This window comes from Entamoeba histolytica, genomic scaffold (genome assembly GCF_000208925.1).
Source record: "Entamoeba histolytica HM-1:IMSS scf_1104750518779 genomic scaffold, whole genome shotgun sequence".
NCBI classification, from domain to species: Eukaryota; Evosea; order Mastigamoebida; family Endamoebidae; genus Entamoeba; species Entamoeba histolytica.
In genome coordinates, this window is record NW_001914931.1 from 1,806 (window position 1) to 26,147 (window position 24,342).

The 24,342-nt window shown below is 24.9% G+C and overlaps 10 protein-coding genes across 10 annotated transcripts in view, besides 1 other annotated feature; 5 read left to right on the forward strand and 5 right to left on the reverse strand.

Annotated features, from left to right (window-relative positions):
- Window positions 1-14, forward strand: part of EHI_164620 (uncharacterized protein) — a gene marked incomplete at both ends in the record, with an annotated part of 1,819 nt that extends 1,805 nt beyond the window's left edge. The window contains one exon of the mRNA XM_001913674.1: window positions 1-14. This exon is cut by the window's left edge and continues 1,805 nt beyond it. Within this exon, the coding sequence (XP_001913709.1) occupies window positions 1-14 (14 nt within the window).
- A 1,633-nt stretch (window positions 15-1,647) lies between these two features.
- On the forward strand, window positions 1,648-1,965 carry EHI_164730 (uncharacterized protein; the record flags this gene model as incomplete). The annotated part of the gene is made up of 1 exon (XM_643084.1): window positions 1,648-1,965. One exon carries the CDS (start codon window positions 1,648-1,650, stop codon window positions 1,963-1,965), a length of 318 nt encoding a protein of 105 aa, XP_648176.1.
- Window positions 1,966-2,121: 156 nt separating this feature from the next.
- Window positions 2,122-2,853, reverse strand: EHI_164740 (uncharacterized protein; the record flags this gene model as incomplete). The annotated part of the gene is made up of 1 exon (XM_645396.2): window positions 2,122-2,853. The coding sequence occupies one exon, from the start codon at window positions 2,851-2,853 to the stop codon at window positions 2,122-2,124; it is 732 nt and encodes a 243-aa protein (XP_650488.2).
- A 208-nt stretch (window positions 2,854-3,061) lies between these two features.
- EHI_164750 (26S proteasome non-ATPase regulatory subunit 14, putative) lies at window positions 3,062-3,958 on the reverse strand (the record flags this gene model as incomplete). The annotated part of the gene is made up of 1 exon (XM_645395.2): window positions 3,062-3,958. One exon carries the CDS (start codon window positions 3,956-3,958, stop codon window positions 3,062-3,064), a length of 897 nt encoding a protein of 298 aa, XP_650487.2.
- A 180-nt stretch (window positions 3,959-4,138) lies between these two features.
- On the forward strand, window positions 4,139-5,035 carry EHI_164760 (uncharacterized protein; the record flags this gene model as incomplete). The annotated part of the gene is made up of 1 exon (XM_645394.1): window positions 4,139-5,035. The coding sequence occupies one exon, from the start codon at window positions 4,139-4,141 to the stop codon at window positions 5,033-5,035; it is 897 nt and encodes a 298-aa protein (XP_650486.1).
- A 4,849-nt stretch (window positions 5,036-9,884) lies between these two features.
- On the reverse strand, window positions 9,885-10,667 carry EHI_164770 (uncharacterized protein; the record flags this gene model as incomplete). Its single annotated transcript, XM_650101.2, has 1 exon — window positions 9,885-10,667. The coding sequence occupies one exon, from the start codon at window positions 10,665-10,667 to the stop codon at window positions 9,885-9,887; it is 783 nt and encodes a 260-aa protein (XP_655193.2).
- Window positions 10,668-10,864: 197 nt separating this feature from the next.
- Window positions 10,865-11,884, forward strand: EHI_164780 (dihydrouridine synthase (Dus) family protein; the record flags this gene model as incomplete). The annotated part of the gene is made up of 1 exon (XM_650100.1): window positions 10,865-11,884. One exon carries the CDS (start codon window positions 10,865-10,867, stop codon window positions 11,882-11,884), a length of 1,020 nt encoding a protein of 339 aa, XP_655192.1.
- Window positions 11,885-12,527: 643 nt separating this feature from the next.
- Window positions 12,528-14,499: a repeat region.
- Window positions 14,500-15,156: 657 nt separating this feature from the next.
- On the forward strand, window positions 15,157-16,590 carry EHI_164790 (RhoGAP domain containing protein; the record flags this gene model as incomplete). Its single annotated transcript, XM_650127.1, has 3 exons — window positions 15,157-15,420; window positions 15,483-15,695; window positions 15,745-16,590. The coding sequence occupies 3 exons, from the start codon at window positions 15,157-15,159 to the stop codon at window positions 16,588-16,590; spliced, it is 1,323 nt and encodes a 440-aa protein (XP_655219.1).
- Window positions 16,591-16,690: 100 nt separating this feature from the next.
- On the reverse strand, window positions 16,691-19,405 carry EHI_164800 (uncharacterized protein; the record flags this gene model as incomplete). The annotated part of the gene is made up of 1 exon (XM_650126.1): window positions 16,691-19,405. The coding sequence occupies one exon, from the start codon at window positions 19,403-19,405 to the stop codon at window positions 16,691-16,693; it is 2,715 nt and encodes a 904-aa protein (XP_655218.1).
- A 239-nt stretch (window positions 19,406-19,644) lies between these two features.
- Window positions 19,645-22,737, reverse strand: EHI_164810 (Adapter-related protein complex 3 (AP-3) subunit, putative; the record flags this gene model as incomplete). The annotated part of the gene is made up of 1 exon (XM_650125.2): window positions 19,645-22,737. One exon carries the CDS (start codon window positions 22,735-22,737, stop codon window positions 19,645-19,647), a length of 3,093 nt encoding a protein of 1,030 aa, XP_655217.2.
- Window positions 22,738-24,342: the final 1,605 nt, after the last annotated feature.

Consider the following 24,342-nt stretch of genomic DNA (forward strand, 5'->3'; position numbering starts at 1 on the left):
ATTGTTGTGAATAAATTGATGTGCAAAAACATCAACAATAACATACAATAATTTCTATGAATTTATTCATTCAATTCTTCTTATTTATTTTTGTTTCTTTATCTCATAATCTCGTTCATTAGATTATAAAATTTAATATTATTATTATATTTATTGATATTAAAATGCAGATAATAAAGAAATACACAATTTGTGTAATTAAATAATTTAATTGACGTTTTAATAATAAATCCAATGAAATAAGATAAATATTATAAAATCCTTTTTAGTTTAATACACACCAATGATATAATATTAAAAGAGAATAAATGTTGTGTTACTATTTGAATTTTTTGATAAGCAACCGTATTATTTAAGTAGTATTAATGATGTCTGTATCTTATTCATTTTACGTTATTTGTTAATCAATTTTATATTTTAAATCAGATGTTTGTATTACTTTGAATATTATCATTCATTTCAATTGTTTATCTATTTTTATATTATTCATCATTCTATATATTAATGGTTTTATTGAAATGAATTATAAACACATTTAAAATAAAATTATATAGTTCTGTATTAATATTTGAAAATCAATTGATATAATAACATTATATTTTTAATATATTTTCATCATGTTAAGTATGAATGAAAAATAACATAATGTTTAAATACTCTTTAATTATTCAATTCCTATTTGTCTAACCTACAATATCAACACAAAGTAAATGATAAATGATAACATATTGTTCTGTTTAATCATTAATTTAGGTACAATGTTTTGAATTACTAAATAAATACAAGAAAATTAAAATATAACAATTCAAATAAAACCATTGAAAAATCACTTGTTGATTAAGATGAAAGATTTATTTTTGTTTTTATACAACTCTGTCATAAATGAACAGAACAATATCAATGAAATAAAATGAATAACAAAAGAGAAAAGTAAATCTTTACAAGGTAAAATTCTAGAACTGAATCAAACTATTACTTTAAAATATCATAGAAGAGAAACTAACTACTTACTTTTATTCAAGTACAACTGATGATACAAAAAGATAGTCTTTGTGCTAGAATAAGGATATGGTTAAACTAGATACTAATATGATAGATAAATACATTAAAACGTTTATTTCAGAAGAAAAGTAATACTAAATCATTATAAGTATTAGAGAAATTGATTTAAAATATTTCTATATCCTCAAGTAGTATTGAACAGTTAGTACAAAGACTACTTAAATGTTTTAACAATATTCTAAACGAAAGGCTACATTAAACTCATGCATGATATTCAAACATAAGAATAACCAATAGAATCAAACAAATCATTATCACATAACCATGCAGATGAAGAAAAAGAGATAGAATTTGTTTTTATACAACTAACAATAAGTTTAAAACACTGAACCACATTTAATTGAAACAAACAAGTATTACAATTCAAGACATACTACGTATATTAAAAGAATACCACAAATTAGTAGTAAAAAGGCAACTAAACTATCAAGACTAACAGATCTGATATTAAGAATAAAATAAATGTAAAAAAGAAAGATAATTATTGGAAAGGGTAAGTTAATTGAATGAGTTGTTGTTTCATTAAACTTAACCAAATGAAGATTTTTTGAAAAATAAAACTTAAAAAGAAAAAGAAAGAAAAGAATGGCAACAGTGCAACAAGGAAAAAAGAAAATGAGGATTATTAATGGTGTTCTTGTTGAAGAAGATGAATCTCAACAACCCAATACCTTTAGACAAGCACCACCAGCACAATCATACAATTTATTTCCAACACAAACAACTGGAAACAATCAAAGAACTTCATCAAATAATCATAAACAAGAAGAAGTAGTTGTTCCATATGCAATGCCAGGAGTTTTTGTATTATTATCCGAGTCAATATTTTTTGACTGGAGTGTTGTGTTAGTTACATTTATTATAATGATTATTGTACTAGCGTATTTCATTGTAAGAAAATAAACTAAACAGAGTCATTTATTATTCTTTTATGTTAATTTTTATTCCAAAAGCACCAATAAAACAATAATAAATCCATATAATAATATTATATTAATAATTATTAATAAAAATGAAAATAAAAATATCTAATGAAAATAAATAGTAAACAAAATTTCTTTAAATGCCTTCAAAGTAATTCTTTGTACTAGCAATACCATCAATTTGTTTCTTTGCTTTCTTCTTTGGTTTTATAGCTTTGACAGGTCCATCTGAAAGTTCCCAACCTTCTTCTTTATCAGTTTCATCTAATACAACTGCTGGTTCTGCTTTCTTTACTTTTTTAGTTTTCTCTGTTTTAACTCCTTCTTTTTCATTAGACTTTTTTTGTGAGTGTTGTTGTTTCTTAGCAAATGTCTCCCGTTTCTTATGAACTCCAAATGAATTCTTTCCTTGATGTTGTCCTTTGTTAAACGAATTCTTTGGTGCATCACTTCTTGGTGGAACATCATCAACTAAAATAGTAACATCTCCAACACATTCTCCACTTAATGCTTTAACATTTTTCCATGTTTCTTCATCTTCAAAATCAGCATAACATTTTCCTGTTTTTCCTTGTCTAATACCTCTTGCTCGAACATCAATAGTTTCAAGAAGATCTTTAACCATCCATTGTTCTAATGGAGCTGTTGGATTATAAAACATTAATACCCAATCACTCTCATTATATTTGTCTTTATAAAATTGAGTACTTCCAGTTGGTTTGTGTTCTTCTTTAATAACATTTGGTGTTTTTGCTTCAACTTTAGTTTCAACAATCATTTCACTCCATGAGGGTTTAGTAGTGTCTGCCTGAGGAACTGAGTTATCTTTATTAATATTAACTACTGGGACAGTTTGCTCAGTAGACATTTTTCTAATAACTTTTTTATTTATTAAACAGTTCTTTTAAAAGGTAATTCATTTTTTTAAACCCTGTTTAGTTTACCCTATTTTTTTTTTCTTTATTCTTTTCAATTATTTATTAAATATAGTTTTTCTAATAACTTAATTCTTTTCTTAATATTTTTGACGTATTATCTAAAAACAAAAAATTATAATGAGCAAGAAAATAATTGGTTTAGAAAACAACAGTATTCATAAATACTCCAAGTGTATCTACGGCATTTTCTGTTAAAGCTTGGTCAGCAATTCTTTGTAAATGTTTTTTAGGATCAATTTTACCAACTTGTTGTAAGTCTCTTAGTTTTGGATCTAAAGCTTCATCTTGTATATTTTGGTTATATTGCTTCACTAGTCCAATTAATTTATCAATAGTTTGAATGTTTGAGTCTTTACGTTGTGAGGATTCAACTTCTAATGAATCTGTCCATTTTTTCTTTTGTAAATTCAATAACATTCGTTCATCTACTTCATTCTTTGAGAATTCAATTGGCATAGAATAATATTGTTTTCCTAAACCTCGGACTTTGGCTTGTGAAGTTGGTTTAGTTAAATGACCTTGATTTGAAGTGACTTGTCTTGGTTCAACTCCTAAGCTGAATTGATTTTGAATAGTTCTAAATGCATCAATGACAACTTTTCCTTTAACTGATTGGATTGGGTCTACAACTACAGCGACACACCGTTCATTTAATTTTTCAAATGATTGTTGTGTAGAAATATCTATTGAAGATAACCAACATCCAAAACCAGGATGGCTATGATACCATCCAACAATTGATTCTTTTCTTCCTGTTTGTCGTAACATTTCGATCATTGTTGTTTGATATACTTCATCAACTGCTTCAACTGAAACTCCTGTACCATTTTGTGGCATGGCAAATACATCAACTACACGAACAGTATAATCATCAACATATTCTCCAAGCATTAACCCCATAACTTCAACAGGGACACCAGCCCTTCCATGTTTCAACATTTTTAATAAGGCAAGAGAAGAAATATAGACAGTTTCACTTGTATCAGGGAGAGGCATATCTCCAGAAATTGGTCTTCTTCCACCAAAAGAGAACATTGTTATTAAAATTGTTAGTTCTATTAGACTTTTTCTTTCTCAACTAATCATACTTTATGATGAAGTGTTAGGGTTAAATAGGGTTTCCAAAAAATAAGAATAACAATTATTTATTATTTAAAAAAAAAATTGTAATAAGAGAGAAGAACTAAAAAATAATTTTAAACAGATTAGTAATAAATGACAATTCTTTTAGGTATTATCATTTGTTTAATTCTATATATTTGTATTCTTATTCTCTATAGTCAAGGAATGGGAAGTAATTGGTACACACCAAATATGACAGGGAAAGTTGTATGTATTACTGGAGGTAGTAGTGGAATAGGTTTAGAGATAGTAAAATATTTAAAACAATTAAATGCAACTATTATAGTTCTTGGAAGAACTGACTGTTTAATTTCAGGAGTAAAGAATATTTATTTAGACCTTAGTGATTTAAATAAAGTAAAAGAAACTGTCAAAGAAATTCATTCTGTTATAGACCATATTGATATTCTTATTAATAATGCTGGATGTGTTGCTATTCCATCAAATATTAAAACAGCACAAGGATATGATATTACAGTTGGAGTTAATCATATTGGACACGCATTATTAACTTTAGGAATATTAGACCTTATTAAAAAAAGTCAATCTCCTAGAATTATTGTTATGTCTTCTTTATCGGCAGCTGATTGGCATCAAAAAGAAATTCCATTTAATTGGAAAGATGAAGAATGGGATCCAGAAATACAATACCCAGCAAGTAAATTAGCTAATTCATTATTTGCAATTAAACTTGCTCAATTAAATCCTGATATTAAATGTGTTCATGTTCATCCAGGTTTAGTTTGGAGTAAGTTTTGGAGATATATGACACCAATAATGAAATTCATTTACACAATCATCCTCTTTTTATTCTCAAAAACTCCATTACAAGGAGCTCAAACTGCAATTTATTGTGCATTAGCACCAAATATTGAAAGTGGAAAATATTATGCAGATTGTATTCCTTGTGAAGTAAATCCACTATGTAATGATCAAACTGTTATTGACTCACTATGGGAGAAGACAAAGAACGTGATAGATAATAAATAATTAAAAATTTCCTTTTGAGATTAAGTTTATTTTTAATGGCATAAGTTAATTAAGTTTTTATAAATTGTTCTTTATAGTTCATTACTTTGCTGATACTTCTTCTCTCATTGTTCTTAGTTAGTTTTACACTGTGTGTTTAGTTGTAGTAGAAACATCGTTTCATAAAATAATCTTATTCTTAATTACAAGGATTTTAATTTCTTTGGTGTTATTAATTTCAATTTTAAATTATTTATTAATTTAGTATTTTCAACATTTACTAACTCACAGACTGAATTCACTGCTGTATTTAATGAGAAGAATATGAAAATAGCAGAAAAGTATTATAAAAACAAGAAAAGAACAATGAACAGAAATACTATGTTTTTCGTTTTATTTGTTTCTTTTTCAAAACACTTTCAATTATATTCAAAATTTTCATTATTTCTTTTGTTTAGTTTCTTTATTATTTATTTGTACTCACTATTCATTCTTTATTATCTCCCTTTTTTATTTCAATATGTGGGAGTTAGGTGTTGTATATTCTCAAAAAGAAAAAGTCAAGATTGTATTTTCTTGTATTTTCTTATAAATTCACTTTTTCATGAAAGTCCAACTTGTTATTTTATTAACTCCATTATTAATTTATAATTTCATTATTCTTTGTTTTAGATCATTTCTTTTGTTATTTTATTTTTCATTTTATTCAATTTTTATCTTTGTATCACTTGTTTCTTCTTCTGTGTTATTCAATAGAAATATTTACATCTTTTCTTTAATCATCAACATCATATCACTCCTTATTCAATAAAAGAGACAATGAAGTTCGATTTTTATTATTTTTCTAAGATATTTGCATGTTCTATTTGGTGTTGTCTGTTATATCTCATCCTGTTTATTGAATTATTTAACTTCATTCTGCTTTTTATTTCTATTTATTTTTCTATCCATCATTTCACATTCTGTATTTACATAATATTCAGTTAAACGTATTAGTTTATGTTATTCTTTATTGTTTTATCGTTATTTAGTTTCTTTGTAATTTATCAGTGATGTATAATTCATTTCATTCAATGAAGAATCATTCTTGAAGTGGCTCATTTAATAATGAGCTTCAGTATAACTTTCATTCAAATAATATTATGACTGTGTTAGTAATCAGACTTTATCCACATCAGTTTCATTAAATGGTATTATTATTCTTGTTATTTGTAAAAGTACTAATACATGAACAGTTTGTTAAATGAATGGAATAATTTTTTTCAAAAAAAATACAAATCGTGTATTATACTGGGTTTGAATATCATATTTGTTGTTTGTATATTTGATCTTTTTTTATTTCATTATAAATCATTGATATTATTTTAAAAATAATACTGTTTATTTTCATTTTTTCATGATATTTTCTATTTCTTTCAGTGATTATTCACTTCATTTTATTCTATTTATTGAGTATTTCATTATATAACTTCTGTTTATTCTTGTTCCTTTTATAATATTTGTCAGGTTTTTTTATTTTATTCATACTTATTTATATGCTTTTATATCTGTTTTGTATTTCATTGTTAATAAATATCAGAGTCATTAAAAATATTTTGAGTTAGAATTTCTACTCATTTTTATTTTATTATTTTAACTAGGAGTTCTTCTGTTAAGTATAATGAACTTATTCGTTGTTTGTTCTTTATTTATATTCTTTCCATTCTTTTGAATATATTTTGTTCTTCATTGTGTTTTTGTATTTTGTATGCTGTTATTCTCTTTTTCATTCTCTTTTTCATTGTGATATATTATTGAATGTTTTAACTGTTCTTTTTATTAAATTTATTTATCTACTGTATAAGTTATTTGTGTATATATTATTCTATAAATACAGAATTTCTCTATTTCTTTATATTTCTCTTTATTTTTCATCAATATTGTGCATATCATATATAAAAATAATCTTCATATATTAAAGTATCATATTAATTGTTTCATTTTATGTTCTAATAAAATGTTTGAAGTGAATTACCATTTTGTCTTTTTATAACATACATTTTTCTTTTTGTTTCTCATTTTATTCATTCAAGTCTTCTATTATTCAAATGTTGAGAAGAACCTTTATTTTATATATGCTTATTACATTGTTGTTATAAATTAGTCTGTCATACTTCATGTTGAAATTTGAAAAGAACAAATAGTTTCATGTATTAGTCTCTCAAATTTAACTGGTGATTGTTTGATGTTGTATTTAATAAAGTAAAGTTGGTATTAATACTACATATGTCATTTATGACTATATGAGATTTGTATGAAGATATGAAAGTGAATGTCTGCTTGAAGTAAATAGTATGTACAATGAAAGTCATTTATTGAATGTTATTACAAATTCATTAAAATGAAGAACTGAATAAGAATAAAATATTTAAATAATACTAAAACAATTATATGACATTGTACAACTAAAACATGTTTAATAAACAATATCTAATGTTGTTATTATTATTATTCAATTCTATTTTCATGAAAAACAATGAAATAGAAGAAAATAACAATAAATAAGAATAAATGAGTTGTCAAATAACAAATAATAAATGTTATTGAATATAAAATAATATTAGAAACAATCAAATGATAGAAATATATGAAATGATAAAATTGGATGACTAATAGATAGTTATGTTTGAAAATAAAAATAAAGATAATAAAATAGAAAATGATGAAATTAAAACTATGATAAAATTGAAATGATGAATGATGAAATAAATAGAGAATAAAAGAATATGAAGAAGAATGAAACAAAAAGACGACATATAAAATACATAGAATAAAGAAACAGAAATGATTGATAGAATAAATGTAAAATAGAAATAATATCTGATGAATATGATGGTAAGAATGAATTACGATTATAAGAAAGAATATTATGAATATAGAGAAATTAATAAAATAAAAGAAATAATCAAAGAAATGATATAAAATGAAACAATTAAATGAAAATAAAATTGTGAATGTTTAAATATGAAGAATTGATATGAAATTAATATGTTATTTAATCTACAACAATTTTATGAATGATATTTCAATCCACTTACAATTGTTATAAAATGTTGATCATTTTTAACATAATTAAAAGATAAAATATGATTGATTTAGAATTTTATATGATGATATTTTAACACAAAATAGAATGAAGATAAAGAAAATGAAATACTTATTAAAAATGAAAAATATAACATACAAATTGTTTAAAAATAACATATAAACAATACAATCAAATAACAACTGAATTTAATGAATAGATATAAATTTTGAATGTGATAATGTATAATAACTTAAATTCATTACTAAAATTTGTATGAAATGATTGATAAATGAAAAGATTGATAATAAATAGTTAAAAGAAGAGAATGAATGATAATAAAAGTGGTGATGTTTGAATGAATACCAAAAGTAATTTACATATTAACATTTATTCATTTAAAAAAAGAAGTTATATATTAACAGAAGAAATTTAAAGACTTTTTAAACGAATAAATTAATTCATGTTTTATTTTGATAATAAAATTGAAATAATAAATAATGAATAAATCAAATAAGTATCCTTATTTAATCTATTTTATATTTCTTTATTCTTTTATTATCTGTTATCTTCATTTATTATTCTTCTTATCAATTTTATCATCATTTAAATAATCAAATAAAAGAAGAAGTAATTTATTTAAATAATAGTTGTTAAATAGAATTTGAATATAATGATGAATACGAATAAATAGAATAAATAAATGATTAATTCATCTTTCCAAATTCTCCAACATTTTAGAAACAAATATCATTGTTAACGTCGGTAAATGTTCAAAAAGTACTTGCTGATAATGAACACTATGTTATTATCATATGTTGTATTCAACAATAGTCTTAACACTGTATTCTATTCTCTTAATTATCCATTTCTTCTCTTTCTTTAAATACTCATAACATAAAAATATTAAATCAACACAAAAATCACAAATAAAATATAATCAAACATAACCATTCATTCTCAAAATAATAATTAATAAAATAAGAAACAAACAATAAAAATATAAACAAAATAAACTAAAAATTAGTAGAATTGTTTGTTTTATTACTTGCTTTATTAAAAGCAATAAGTTACCATTATCAATTACTTTGACTATATCTTTGGTTATGGTACAAACAATATTCATTAACACTAATCATCTTTCTTTCTTACGCTTTATTATCTTCTTCTTATGCTATTTTTTTATTTTTTTTTTCATACTTATTATTTTTCTACTTTTATATCTTTTATTCATTTCATTCTTTTGACCATTATCATTATTTTTCTTCTTTTTGTTGTCAATTTAATAAATTCTTTAACTTTCTTCATTTTCTTTTTATTTTGTTGAAATATTCTTGTTCTGTATTATTTTTCATTGTCTATTTGTTTTTTTTTTATTTCTTCATATACTCATATTTCATTATGATATCATTTTTGTTATTACTTTATGTTTCTTATTTGTATTATGTTTATAATCATTTCATTTACTAGTGTTTTTCTTATTCATTATTCATTTCATCTTCTCTTTTATTCACTTTTCTTTGTATTTTTAAACCCAACGTCATAATCATTCATTTCAATTACACTCATTGTATTGATAGTTTGATAGTTTGTGCCTAATTTACTATATTGTTCCATGGTAATATTAGTAATATTAGTTAATAAATTATTTGTATTGAAGAAGTGTCTCAAAGAAAAAATTAATCAGATAAATGTTAATAGAATTATATTATTAAAATAAGAAAATTTGTATATTGAATCAAAAACAATAATAATCAAAATTTTTTTATAAAAAATAAAAATAAATTAAGAGAAAAATATATTTTTTTATCTCCAAGTTAAAACAACTAGTCTTTTTAAACCAAAGTGAGATGGAAAGACAGTTTTAGTAAAAATATTTCCACCTTTTCCAACAGTATCATTATATGTTTCATTAAATGATTTACCACTCCATTCTTTAGAATTAATATAACATTGTTTATTTGTAGAAATATGACAGAAAGATTGTACACAAAATAGTGAAGGAGTGGATTTATAAAACCATAATGGATAACATTCATCAATAATAGGAGTAAATTTAACTGGTTTAGTTCCATATGGATTTACCAAAGAAAATACAAAATGACCCTTATCTCTTAATATCCATTGACTTGGCTTTGGTGGAAGAATTGTATGATATGATCCAAATATATTTCCACCATCAGTTTCAATAACAAACATTAAATTATTAAGGCTTTTACATTTTGAAATAACCATTTCATTAAAATTATTATTAATGTTAGAATCAAAAATAATATTAGAAACTGTTTTATTTGTCCATTCTGATAATTGTTTTAAATACTGATTTAGTCCTGGGTTTCTCTTTTCAGCCCAAAGGTTTTGAAGTTCTATACTTTCTTCTTGTATCCATCCATTTAAACTATTTTTATAATTTTCTGTTAATTGTTTGACTCGTGAAATATCATTTTCAATTAGTTTTAAATCATTATTGAAGTTTAAACTAACACTATTTTCTATTTCGTTATTAGTACTTGTCAATGTGCTAATTGTTATTTTGTTATTATTAAAGTTGATAGTTCCTTGATTAGTGAGTTGTGAGATTTTAATCATTTACCATTAATAGTTCTTCTTTGTACTAATATAAATAATAGTATTAATATTATTTATTTATATATTCTTTTAATTTGTAATATAACAAAAATTATTTATCATAGAGGGTTATTTTAAAAAAATAAAACTACCAAAAATTCACATTTTATTTATTTATCGAAGAACTTTATTTTTATTGTACATCTCTTCTAATATTAATGACAACTAATGATCTGAACAAAGATAGTAAATTTTTATTTTATAGAGAAAAGTTAGGAAATCCTCAAAATATATTAGCTCCAATGGTAGATGGATCTGATTTAACATTTAGAATTTTAGTAAGAAGACACGGTGTAAATTTGTGTTATACTCCAATGGTATTATCAAAAATGTTTGTTGAATCAAAAGTATATAGAAATGAAGTTGTCAATTCTCTTGACCCAAAAGAACAACCAATAATAATTCAAATTGTTGGAAGTGATGCAAATGAAATGGCTCGTACAGCAAAATTTCTTCAAAGTTATTGTGATGCAATTGATATTAATTTAGGTTGTCCACAAAAAATTGCTCAAAAAGGGAATTATGGAGCATATCTTGCATTAGACTTTGATCATACTAAAGAAATTGTTAATGCAGTTATTGAAGCAGTCAATATTCCTGTATATTGTAAGGTCCGAGTATTTGAAGATGAAGAAAAAACAATGAGATTTGTAGAAATGTTACAAGAATGTGGAATATGGGGAATAGCTGTTCATGGAAGGACTATAACTGAAAAACAAAGTATGAACTATCATGCTAGATGGAATTATATTGCAAAAATAAAAGAACGGTTAAAAATTCCTGTCATTGCTAATGGAGAAATGAGAAGTAGAGAGAAAATAGAAGAGTGTAAAAAAGTTACTCACTCAGACGGATATATGATTGGTTTTGGATTATTAATGAATCCTGGGATGTGTGAAGGTACTATTGATAATAATGAACAAATAGCAGAAGAATATATTAATATTGTATTTGAATATAAAGACAAAAATTTGGTCAGACTTTCTGATGTTAAAGGTCATTTAATTAAAATGATGTTGTACAAAATTAAACAAAAGAAAGACTTATTAAAAGAAATTGGTGAAGCTCGTTCTTTTGAAGAATGCAAAACATGGCTTGAAAAAGTAATAGAATTAAATAGAAAAAGGAATATTGAAACATCTGAAAATGATAAAGAAATTAAAAAAGATATTATTTAATAATTGAATTGTTTAAATCACAAAATGAATTTCTGATGTTTCTTTTAGTTTATTTTCATATCATATATTACAATATTAATTCAGTAGAGACTATGATATTAATAAATAGATTTTATCAAATTCAATTATAAATTTCTGTTTCAATTGAAAATATTATTAGACTAACTTTCCTTCTGGAAAAAGTCTTTTAACGTTTGTTTTAATGAATCTTTCATCCTATAAGAAGAGAAAGACGTTTGTTAATTGTTAAGTTTTTTTAAGTGTAATATTTTAATTATTTTATTTTTTTTTTGTGAAAGTTGAGACTTTAATTGAAACTAACTTATTTGTTATTTGTATCAAGTCAGTATTGCTCTTTTGATAGAACTTTGTATGAAACAAATTAACCATTCTTTTTATTAAATTTTTCATAATTTTTCAATCATTTTCCTTTTAACGTCAAGTCTATTCTTTAGTGTTATATAAACTCTTATTTAATTATACTTATATTGAAAAATATTCTCAATTAATATACCATTATTGAAAAAAAAATAATTAATGCATTATTTCTAATGTTACATTAACCCACCTAGTGATTCTCAGAAATATCTAGGCTTTAATGAGTTTTACAAATATATTTTAAAGACTTACTATTGTAGAGTAATTAATTGGATTATATGGTTATTGAGAAGTGATTATTTCAGTTTCTTCAATATTCTCTATTGATGTAATAGAGTTCATTTCTAGCATGCTCAAATTAGATTGTTCTTCTTCTAATGTGCTGCCAGAATTGAATGTGTAAAACATTAAGTCTTTCATATTTTTTATTATTATTGTTTGTAGGATTTTGGTAAAGTCTAAATTTAATTTCAGTGTTTTTAATCTTCTTGCTGATTCTTTATGTATTAATCCATTTATTGATAATATTACAGGTATTATTTCTACATATATTAATTCTCTATTATTTCTTAATTTCTCTTGTAAATCTTTGTATTTATTTATTTTATGAATATAATTTAACTCTAAATTATTATCTTGACATATAGCAACATCTATAATATATCATTTCTTTTCTGTAATATTTTGATATTATATATCTTATCTTCTATCATGGAAAGAATGGTAACTAACCAATAAATCTTTATTGTAAGTTATAACCATTTTATCATTATTAATACATTTTGGAGGAATATTAAAGTCGATAGCATCAAATTCATTAAAATGGGTAATTAATAAATGTTTATATATTTGTTTACAAACATAATCATGTTTTGATATTTGATTCTTTTTCATTACATACTAACAATATATGATTAATAGATGCAATTGTGTTATGACAATGTTTACAATATTTTAAAACATCATTTTGGAGTATTTTATATTTAATATTTCCTGTCATAGTTACTCCTTCTTGCATTTTTACTATTTGGAGGAATGCATTTCTTTTTATATTTAATGATCTCCATGTGGCTACTGTTAATTTCTTATCATTAAAAGTGCAATTTGCACATCTTATATATTCATCACATTTCTTTTCTTTCCATTCATTTAAATATCTATCATTTAATTCATTATTTACCCATTCAAATACTTCCTTTACATTGTGCTTTCTTTCATTTGATTCTATTATATTCATTAATTCATTAAAACTAATCTTCTTACCAAATGCTTTCTTCATTCTTTTATTTATTCCATTTGGATTTTCTTTTATTATTTCTATCATTTCTCCTATTCCTGTATTTGATATTTTTATTTTAAATATATTCTTAATAATTCTTTACCACATTCATCTCTTGCTGACATTAATCCTAATCCCAATTCATTTATTTTAACATATAATCTACTTTTTGGGATATTTCTACTATATAATTGGAGTTGTATTAATGAATTTCTTATTTGTTTATCTATCTTCTCTAACTCTCATAGTTTCCATGTGACAATACAAAATCCATATCTTAATTTTGAGATTATATCACTATTAATCTTTCTTATTGTATTGATGCTGCTATATTTCATAGTGTTTAATGATGATAAAATAGAAGATACATCATTTAATATTTTTGTACAATATTTATTAATATTTACTTTATCTCCTATTTCAATACCAAGGTATTTATAAGGATTATCATTAGTTACTCTTGGTAATTCAGCTAATTCACCATTTATTTGACTATTAATATTAGTCATTATCCCACTCTTTTCTACATTAATTTTTAATATCCTATTGCATTAAATATTTCTTTAGTTAATTTGTGTGCTTTTTCCATTTCATCGAGACTATTAGTCATTATCTTTAAATCGTCAATATACAATATGTGGTTTAACTAGACTTGTTTTTCTTCTCAATTCATTTTAATATTTAATTTGTTTATTTGTTTATCTAATTGTTTAGATAATACATCAATAGATAATACAAATAAGAGTGGAGATAGGCTGTCACCTTGTATTATTCATCTTTCTACATTAATAATACCTACACTTTCTTGATTATAATATAAATTAAGATATGTATTATTTAATATATATAATATACTATTAATTACTACAAGTGGGATATTAAAATATATTAAGCATTGTTTAATCCATTGATTGTTAATACTATCATATGCTTTGGAGACGTCATAATATGTTTCTGCTTAATCAACATATAATATTATAGTTCAACCAAAAATAAGTCATTTAAACAAAAATATTTATTGAATTGAATTATAATAAGAATAACATTTTGGTTGATAAATTAATAAATTTGAAGTTCAATGATATTTAAAAGAATAATTTGTATTCAGGGAATAATAAAAATAACTGAATTAGAAAAATGTCATACTAAACCAAACGATGGACAAGTGAAGCCCTTTCAGACTTTCTTTGTTTGTACTCAGTTTTCAATTGAGAGAGTTCATTTTCACGTTGGTGAAGTTCATCATTGAGAGCATCACGTCTTTCAGCTAATGAGTCATCCTTATCAACAATATTTTTCTTCTTATGAAGGAATTTAATTTCATTCTTCATATTCTTATACTCTAGCTTCTTGTCCAAATAGTCAATTTCCTTGATATGGTTTATCTCCTTTCTTTCTTGTTTAGTAGTCATACTTTCTCAATAAATTTTCTGAACAAAACCTTCTTTAAATACTTCGATATTCACTTTCCTTTTCACAATCTCAAGATTGAAGTTCTTAGTTTTGTTTTGCTCTTGAAATAATTACAAGTTCTATTTCTAATGAAGAGACTCTCAAACGAAATTTAGTGAATAAATAAAAAGGAAAACTGAAAAAAATTTATTTGAGGTTGTAAATGATAAATACAAAACGAAAATACCGAAAAGATAAGAAAAAGCATATCACCGACCAAATGCAATTATTCGAACTTCTTCAATTGAGGTGTGAAGAAATTACAAAAAATCTTCCAAAAGTTATTGACTCAATACTTCAAATTCAATCTCATTTACATTCTATAAGTAATACAACCCCCGTTGGAATTCACAAAAATTCGATGTTTCAACTAATTAATTCATCTGGATCATATCAAAGTTTGGTAGCAGATAAATTAAAAACTATTGTTTGTTAACTGTTGAATGTGTAGTTGTGTTGAGGTAGCAAAAAAAATAACTCATGTCATAGTCTTCTTGGTATGAAAAGTTATCAAAAGAACTCAACTCTAATTTATTAGTCGATGACCTTTCCTTTTCAAACAATGAAGAAATAAAAAAGATTCAAGATGATAAAAAAATAAATATCTGCCATTACTCTGCTTTAACTTCATTCTGTAGCAGAGTAGAACAACTTTTTCCTTCATTAGAAAATACATCCGAATTTGAGTATACGGCAACCAGAGTTTGTACTTATTTTTTGATAATTTATATTTACTTAAATTAACATTCAGTTGATCAAAGAATTCAAAGAGGATTGCGAATTAAATCAAATCTACACCTGTAAAAACTTAGAGGAAATTATCGAAGACGAATATCATCCAACAGAACATGTTCCTGTTGGTATAAACCGAATTATGACTGAATTGTATTATTCAAAAAATGATAAAAGCACACTATTCCGATTATCTTCTGACACAGAACAAATCAATAAATACTATGAATCAATTCGATCTTTAGACTATAAAAATTTAGATAATACAACTTTGTCTTCATTATTAAAAAAGTTTATTCGAAACCTTAAATCCCCTATTTGGCCTGAAGAATTTCTTCAGCCATTAGTTTCATGTATGGACTCCCAAAATAAAATGAGTCTTATTGCATCAATACATGGTATGATAAACAAACTTCCCCCCTCTAACAAAGCATTTTTAAAGAAATTAGTTTTTTTATGCAACGAAGTTATTCATTCAAAAGATTCAAAAATGACTGCTCAATCAATTGCTGTTTGTTTAGCACCTGGACTAATGAGAAAGAATGATATGACATGTGCCTCAATAGCAGCAATTACCCCAACTTTAAATAATGCATTAGCATTAATAATTGAAAATCAATCAACATTCTTTGGCAAATCATCGCCTTATACGGAAAATTTTACTGATATTTTTGGTGAATATTCCAACGTATTTGATGCAGGGGTGTCAGATGAGATATTTGAAGATATAACATTAAAAGTTGATCCTCGAACTCTTAGGGGAGCCTTCAGAAAAAGAAAACCAACCCTATTACCCAATTCTACAAATACATTAGTAGCAATACAACCGATAAAAAGAAGTAATTCCGCAGACCCACTTGAATAAAATTTATACAATTATTTTAGTTTTATATTTAATAAGAATTTTTAAAAGGTAACAGAAATTAAAAAAACCATAAAAAAAATATTTTTATGAGCACCTAGAATTATAACTTACCATAGTCAATTTTATGTCTGTTATTGAACCAATAAAGAATTCCAAAGAGAACTCCAGTGAGAATAGCAAGTGCAATAATGAAATATCCAAGAATAACCCAGAATAATTTACTCAAGAAGAAAGCACTTGGAATGAAAATTGGTGTTTCTTTTTCAACAAAGGTCATTTTGAAATGAACAATACCTTCTGCGGTTGAATCAGCACCAACAAAAACAAGAATTTCATCTCCTTTTTCCATTACTAATTTTGTGTGACTTCCTCTATGACCATATGGAGAATTGTTATGATCAAATATGTCAATACATTCAGTTGGTCTATTAATACCTTCTGATACAATACATGATGGTGATGAAAATAGAGCAATAGTTGTTGTTACTTCAGAAAGGTCATCTGCTAAAAGATAGAAAGTACCATCATGTGGAGCAATAACACGATACCATGTTCCCAAAGAACTTTTAGAAGTAGAATTACAAGTAATAACTGTTTGTGCAGCCTTAGTTATATAAGTGTAATGGTCATATGGGAAATTATTAATAAAAACAGGTTCTGAACATTTACTATTTATTGGTGGTTCATCGTAATAGAATGAAACTCTATAAGTACCATAATTGTTACTTGTTTCAGGATCACTAATAACAGCGGTATAAAGAAGAGTTGTTTCTTCAAAACCATAAACACTAAGTCTAGCTTGTTCTCCACATTGAGGTGAGTCATCATCTTTATTTCCAAATACACACTCTCTTTCTTCAAATGTTTTTCCTGGTTTAAGTACTTCAAGAGCTGTATCAATATGTGTTTCTGGACCACAAGTATTAATAATAACAGTTTTATTTGGTGCTTGTAAATAAGTATACCATGCACCATTAACAGTAACTTTTTTATTATGATTTTTCAAATAACATGCAGAGACAAATGGTGCAACAGTATCAATATATCCTACATGTGTAAATGGAACCGTTGTAATTTTGTATGGATTAGAATATGAATCACCATCAATATAACCCTTCATTGTTGCCCAGAAATCAAATGAACCATAAGGATCAATATTTTTTTTGTTAGCCTTAACAGTAGCAAATAAAATCTTATAATTATGACTAAGTTTATGAGCAAATTGGAATGAGAATATCATATTTGATGAAGTGTCATCACAATAATACATACTACAATCACTATGAAGTTCTATGTATGGATAATAATCATTTGGTAATTTAGGTGTTACAATAACATCAATATGTTGAACTTTTTCTGTTACAGAAAGGAATGCATACCATCCACCACGAGTATAATGTGTTCCTGAATCACATCCACTTGGAGAAAGTTCTAAGCTACTTGCATTAACACTAAGGTCTTCATAAGAATCTCCATCCTTAAATAATGAAACAATCTTTGGTTTAATACAAGCGTTGTTATTCGATGCATCAGTTTTATCAACTTTTAATGTAATAGCACAATCTGAAATAGCACATGTTGCTCTAATATAATAAAGAACTCCTTCCTCTAATTCCATTTCAATAAATGAATCATCTCCACAATTATAATATTGTTCAGCAAGACATTCTCCCATAGAACCAGTAGAACAATATGGATATATTTCAATACCTGTAGCATACCCTGATCCAATTCCATTTGGATTACTATCACAAGTATCAATAATATATCTTCCTCCATCTCCTACAATAGTGTACCACATTCCAACATATTTATTATTATTACACATTTGTTCTTCTGGAACAAAATTTAACATTGGTATAGTAATTTTAAATGGAAGAGAAGTAATTCCAATGGCTCCAGTACATCTATTATTTTCAGCAACACCAGTTCTTAAATTTAATCGATATTGTCCCTTTTCACCGTCTTTCATACTTAAAAGAATATAATATACTTTACCTTTAATAAAGTTAATATTAATTCTTGGATTAGACCCTCCACATGTATTATCATCATATCCTACACTACTAACATCACTACATGTTTGATCTGTTCCTTCAAAAACATACAACTCTGGATCAAAATCAGCAGTATATTCTCCACATGTATCGATAAAAACAGATTGGCTAGAAGTAGATACATATTTAAACCAAGTACCATAAAATGAATGTGTTCCAACTTGACCTGGAATAGTAACTGGCATACTTTTGTCGATATATCCATTAATTGTACCTGGGAATGAAACTGTTTTAGCATCAGCACAAGTTGGTTCATATGGATTTTCAAATTTTTTAACAGTTACTCTAAACACTCCAACATCTGAAGCAGTTGTTCCAGAAACAACAATGTAATAAGTGGTTCCAGCTACAGCATTAAATACAAGTTGTGACTTTCCTCCTGCACAAACACTTATTTCTCCATCATCGTCATTAGATGATGCACAAGTATGAGCTCTATTTGCCTCACATGTAGTAAGAACAGCAATTCTCGTATTATAATTAGTGTAAGTATTACAAGTACTAATTTCAATTGGCATATTTTGTTTTAAAGTAAACTTATAGAATGCAGATCTTGGGAATAAGTTTTCATCAACTCCACATCCAAATCTGGGATTACAAACCCAACAAAAGTTTGTTTGTTTTGTAGTGTCCCCATCAAATGAAGCAACTTTATTTTCATCTAAATCAGCTAAAGAAATTTCATGAGCTGTTTGACATGTATCATAAAGGGCATAACTAAATAAAAACAATGAAAACACTAAGAAAAGTTTAACCATTTCTTATCTGTATTTTTCAGTTTTTAGATGTTCAAAATTCTTATTCATTTGATATTTCTTCTTTGATTCTGTTCTTTTTCAATTTCTTCCTCCTTATCTTCTCATACTTATAGTTCCTTTTTCTTATTATTTTATTATTTCTTTTATTTTTGAAAAATCTTAATGATTTGATTTTTCTCTCTTCTCTTATAATAACTAAGAGTTATTATGTTTTATATAACGAAACAAAAATCAGTTAATTACTGTTGTCCGAGTGTTTCTTTGATTTGTTTCAAAATAGCATCTCCACAAATTTTGTCAGTAGTTTTAACGTCAAAACCGATTTTACCTTGTTTGTTTGTAAGTAAAATAGCGATGTCATCTCCTTTAAGAGTTATGCCATACCAAATCTTATTAGCTGAGCCTTTAACTGCAAGGAGTTGAAGACTTTCAAATAATCCTACAACATCAAACTTTGTATCTTCAGAGACAGAATAAGCCATAGAAATCATTTTCTTTGTTTTAATAATTTGAGCAAGTTCAGGTTTAGAAAGTTCAGTACCAATAATGAATGTAGATGCTGGAATTTTAATTGCAATATTTGATGTTGTTTGAGCAGCAGCACATTTAATAGCACCTTTCAAAACAACTGAATTAATCTTTTTTAAGTCAGCGATGATAGTGACAAAGATATAACCTCCAGTAGGAATAGGAGTAGTTCTACTAATAGAGTCAATAGTATATAGTGTTGATTGATTAATAAGAACAGCAACAGATGCTTTAAATTCACAGAAATTTTCAATTTCTAATTGAATCATAACTTTAGTTGGATGTTTCTTATTAGTTTTAAGTAAATATTTTACACCAAATGCTTTGTTTTTACATAAGTCTTTACCACCTTCCATTCTTGGAAGATTTTGTTGTGCAACTTCAACAACTGTAGTTTTTTGAGATCTATGTTTTGGTAATGCTAATAATTCTTTTTCACTAACAGGAGCAGCAAGATCAATTTGAGCAAGTTTATCTTTTTCTTTATCTTTTTCTTCAATTTTTTCTTTTTTGTTAATAACTTCTGGCATAACTTCACCTGTTACTTTGCCTTTCTTTCCTTTAGAAGAACCTTTCTTTGTTCCTTTTTTCTTACTTAAAGTAAATGCTTTTCTTAATTCTTCTTCTGCTGTTAATCCTTCTGCTCCATTTGAAAAAGTATCCATTTCAACAGGTTTCATTTCAACTTTAACAGTTTCTTTTGGTTCATCATCATCCTTCTCAAATAAGTCATCATCATAATCATCATCAATATAAAAGGCATTTCCTTTTCTTTCTGACTTTGATTTTGTAACTTTAACATTTTTATCTCCAGATAATTCATCAAATAAATATGCATCTGGAGTATCTTCTTTACCAGCTTCTTCAAATTCAGGATTGATAACATCATCTAAATGAAGATCTTCTGGTACTTCAATTAAACTTTGTGCTTTTGGATTAACTGGGAGAAGAATTTCATCATTTAAATATCTTAATTCATCAATAACATCAATTCCTTGTTCTCTTAAACTTTCAAATTGTCTTACAATAGCCAACATGAAACAAGCTCTTTCTTGAACTTCAAGATGAGTGCTTTGAGCAAATGGAGTTAATGTTGAATCAATTTCAGCAAGAAGATTAGTTAAATCATCGTCGGACAATTTTGTTTTAGGGATTGAAATAACCTCATCGTCATCATCTGCTTCTTCTATATCAGCAGGGTCTCTTGGATCAACAACTTCTATAAATGTTTTAAATGCTGCTTCAAGGAATGAAGCTTGAACGTCTGGATTTAATGAGGTATGTTTAACATTAATTAAATGTCTTAACATTTGTAACGTTTCTTCACTAGTTAAATAATAAATATATTCACCAACACACCAAGCACATTCAACAAGTAAATTTGAACCACTTGCCATTTGAAGGAAATTATGAGAAGTAATAATAGTTTTTAAAAGTGTTATACCAAACAATCTAATGTCTGGTACTCTTACCATAATATTTGATATTTCTTTAGAAACAACATTAAATACAGATTGTTCTAATTGTTGAGTTGATAATCTACTTAAAAGTTTTAAATACCATTCAAAGTCAGTAACATTATCATAATTATCTTTCTTAATAATTTCAATAATTTTTAAGAATAATTCATCTCTATAATATGAATTTTCTGATTTTTCTACAATTACTAATAATTTATCTACTGTCTCACAAATATTCTTTTTTGTTACCATTCCAATTAATAATTCAAGTGCTGTTCTTCTTAATGAATCATCTGGATCTGATAAACATGCTAATACTGTATCTCTACTTTCAATTACTGCTTTAGGATGTTTAGTCATCATTAATCCAAGAAGTTTTAATCCACAATATCTTATATTTCCTTCATTGTCTTGAATCATCATATTAATTTTTCCAAGACATGTTTTCATTGTGGGAATATGTTTATTTAATCCAATAATACATGCATTAATTAATTCAAATAAAATAGGACTTGTAATATTACTTTGTAATAATGAGTTAAATGGTTCTACAAGAATTTTAGCTAATCTTAATTCAACTGATGCAAGCATTCCAAGTATTTTAATAGCCTTTGTCATAAGTAAATCATTATTTTGATTTATTGGTTCTTTAATAATTTCATATAATATTGGTGCAAGTGAAATATATTGTTTTGGTTCATGTTTAACTAATTCAACAAATGAAACACATGCTGCTGCAACAACTGTAGGATCACTATCTTTTAATTTTTCTTTCATTTTAGCAAATGATGGTCTTAAAGCATCTGGATATTCTTTACACATTGGATACATCATTAAACATGCTCTTCTTCTTAAAAAATCTTTTCCTGATGTAAGAAGTTTTACTAATTCAGCTGCAAGATCACGAGCAAGTGATTCATTAACAATAGCAGAAAAACATGCACATGCATTACAACTTTCATATGCTGTTCCTTGAAGATCTTTCTTTAATTGATTAGTAATTAACATTAAAACATCATCACTTTCATGTAAACAAATTTGTGCAGCAAGATAAGCAACTCGTTTCATCCAAAAAGATTGTTTAGCAGAAAGTTCAATGATATGAAATCCTGACCAATTTGTTTCTTGTCCAAGCATTTCAAGATATGTTAATTTTTGAATACAAATAGCTTTCCTCTTCATATCTGATGTTACTATGTCTTTCTTAATATCTGCAATCGTTTGATTAATAAATGCTTGTTCATTTCCTGCATTTGATCTAAGTCCTTTTACCATATCTTGTAATGATGTACCAATTAATGGTTTAGCCATTGTTTCTTTTATTCTTTTTTTCATTAAACTCATTGCTTTTAATTGAATTATCTTCTTTTAAAGTTCTCAAAAACTAATTATTTATTTTTCATATTAATTTTATTATATTTTTTATCAATTTATTAATTATTAGAAAATTTCAGGAAAGAAGAATATTAAAATTCAAAATCTATTCTTTTTTTTTGTTAATTAAATTATTTGAAGTAATTTATTTAATTAAATTCTATTTCTATTGTATTATAATAATTAAACTAAGTTATAGTTTTTTTTTAAATATTATTATAATTCAATTTATTCTTTAACAATAGTATCAAGTTGAAAAGAATTAAATAATTTTGTTTCTTGATTTGCTATCTACATTTTTCAATTCAAAATTTACTTTTATTTTTATTTGACTGATACAAACCAGTCAATATAATAATGCAGCACGAATCTTACTAGTGCTTTTATTTACTGTGTTATTTGATAATGTTATTATTTAGCTTACATTAATAATCGTCTTAGTGATGGACTAAAAGAAACACAATTCATTGTTAATAAACCCCATTTATTCTTAGTTTATTTATTAACATTCATAAAATTGTTTTATTATAGTTTTTCCTTTTCTTTTTCTCATAGAATTTGTTTCTATTTGGTTTTATTTCATATTTCTTTTAATAATTAGTGTTGTACTTTCTTGTGGGTACGAAAATAAGCAAAGAAAAATGCATCTAAATAATTTACAAAAAAGAAAAAAGATGCAAAAAAATTTGCATCCATAGATTTTTCCATTTATTATATTTTGCTCCTAACAAATAAAAATAAAAAAATAAAAAAATATGATAAATACAGAATATATAAATATTTATGTTTATATTTTATTATCAATTGTATTCATTTTGTATGAAATATTAATGAAGTAGATTATTTGATGAATCATATTTAATTATTTTTATTATTCTTTTTATTCTTTTATTTATATGTTATTTATCTATAGTATTTTTATATATTTATTTCTCTGTTTATATTATTTATATCATTGTATTCTTCTTATTATCTATATATTATTATATTCTTCTTATTTTATGTTTATGTTTATATTCTTTAGATTTTCTTATTTATTCATTTTCTATTTAGATTTATTTGTTTATTTGTTTATTCATATTTTATATTATTATCATTTATATCTATTTTCATTTTATATTTATTCTCTTTTGATTTATATTAATATTAATTTTATATTTTATACTTTGATTTTATTATTATATCATTGATTATCATTTCTCGTTTTATTTATCATTTATTATTATTATTTTGTTTCTATATTCTATATCATTTTCATTTATATTTTATTACATATTAGATGTTATAATAATAACATAACACATATGATTTATTATATAATAAACATCATGATGAAGTTATACATATAAATAAAAACATAAAAAATAATAAAATATTTTTCATTAATAAAACAATACCAATTATTTTGCATCATTATATTAGACACTTTTATTGAATATTTCTATTTTTTACAATAAAAATACACTTTTTATTTCATTTTTCATTTCTTCTTTTAATTTCTTTTTTCTTTTATTACTTTTATCTTCTTTCTTTTTATATTCTCTAATTTCTACTTTTATTCTTTCTTTATAATAT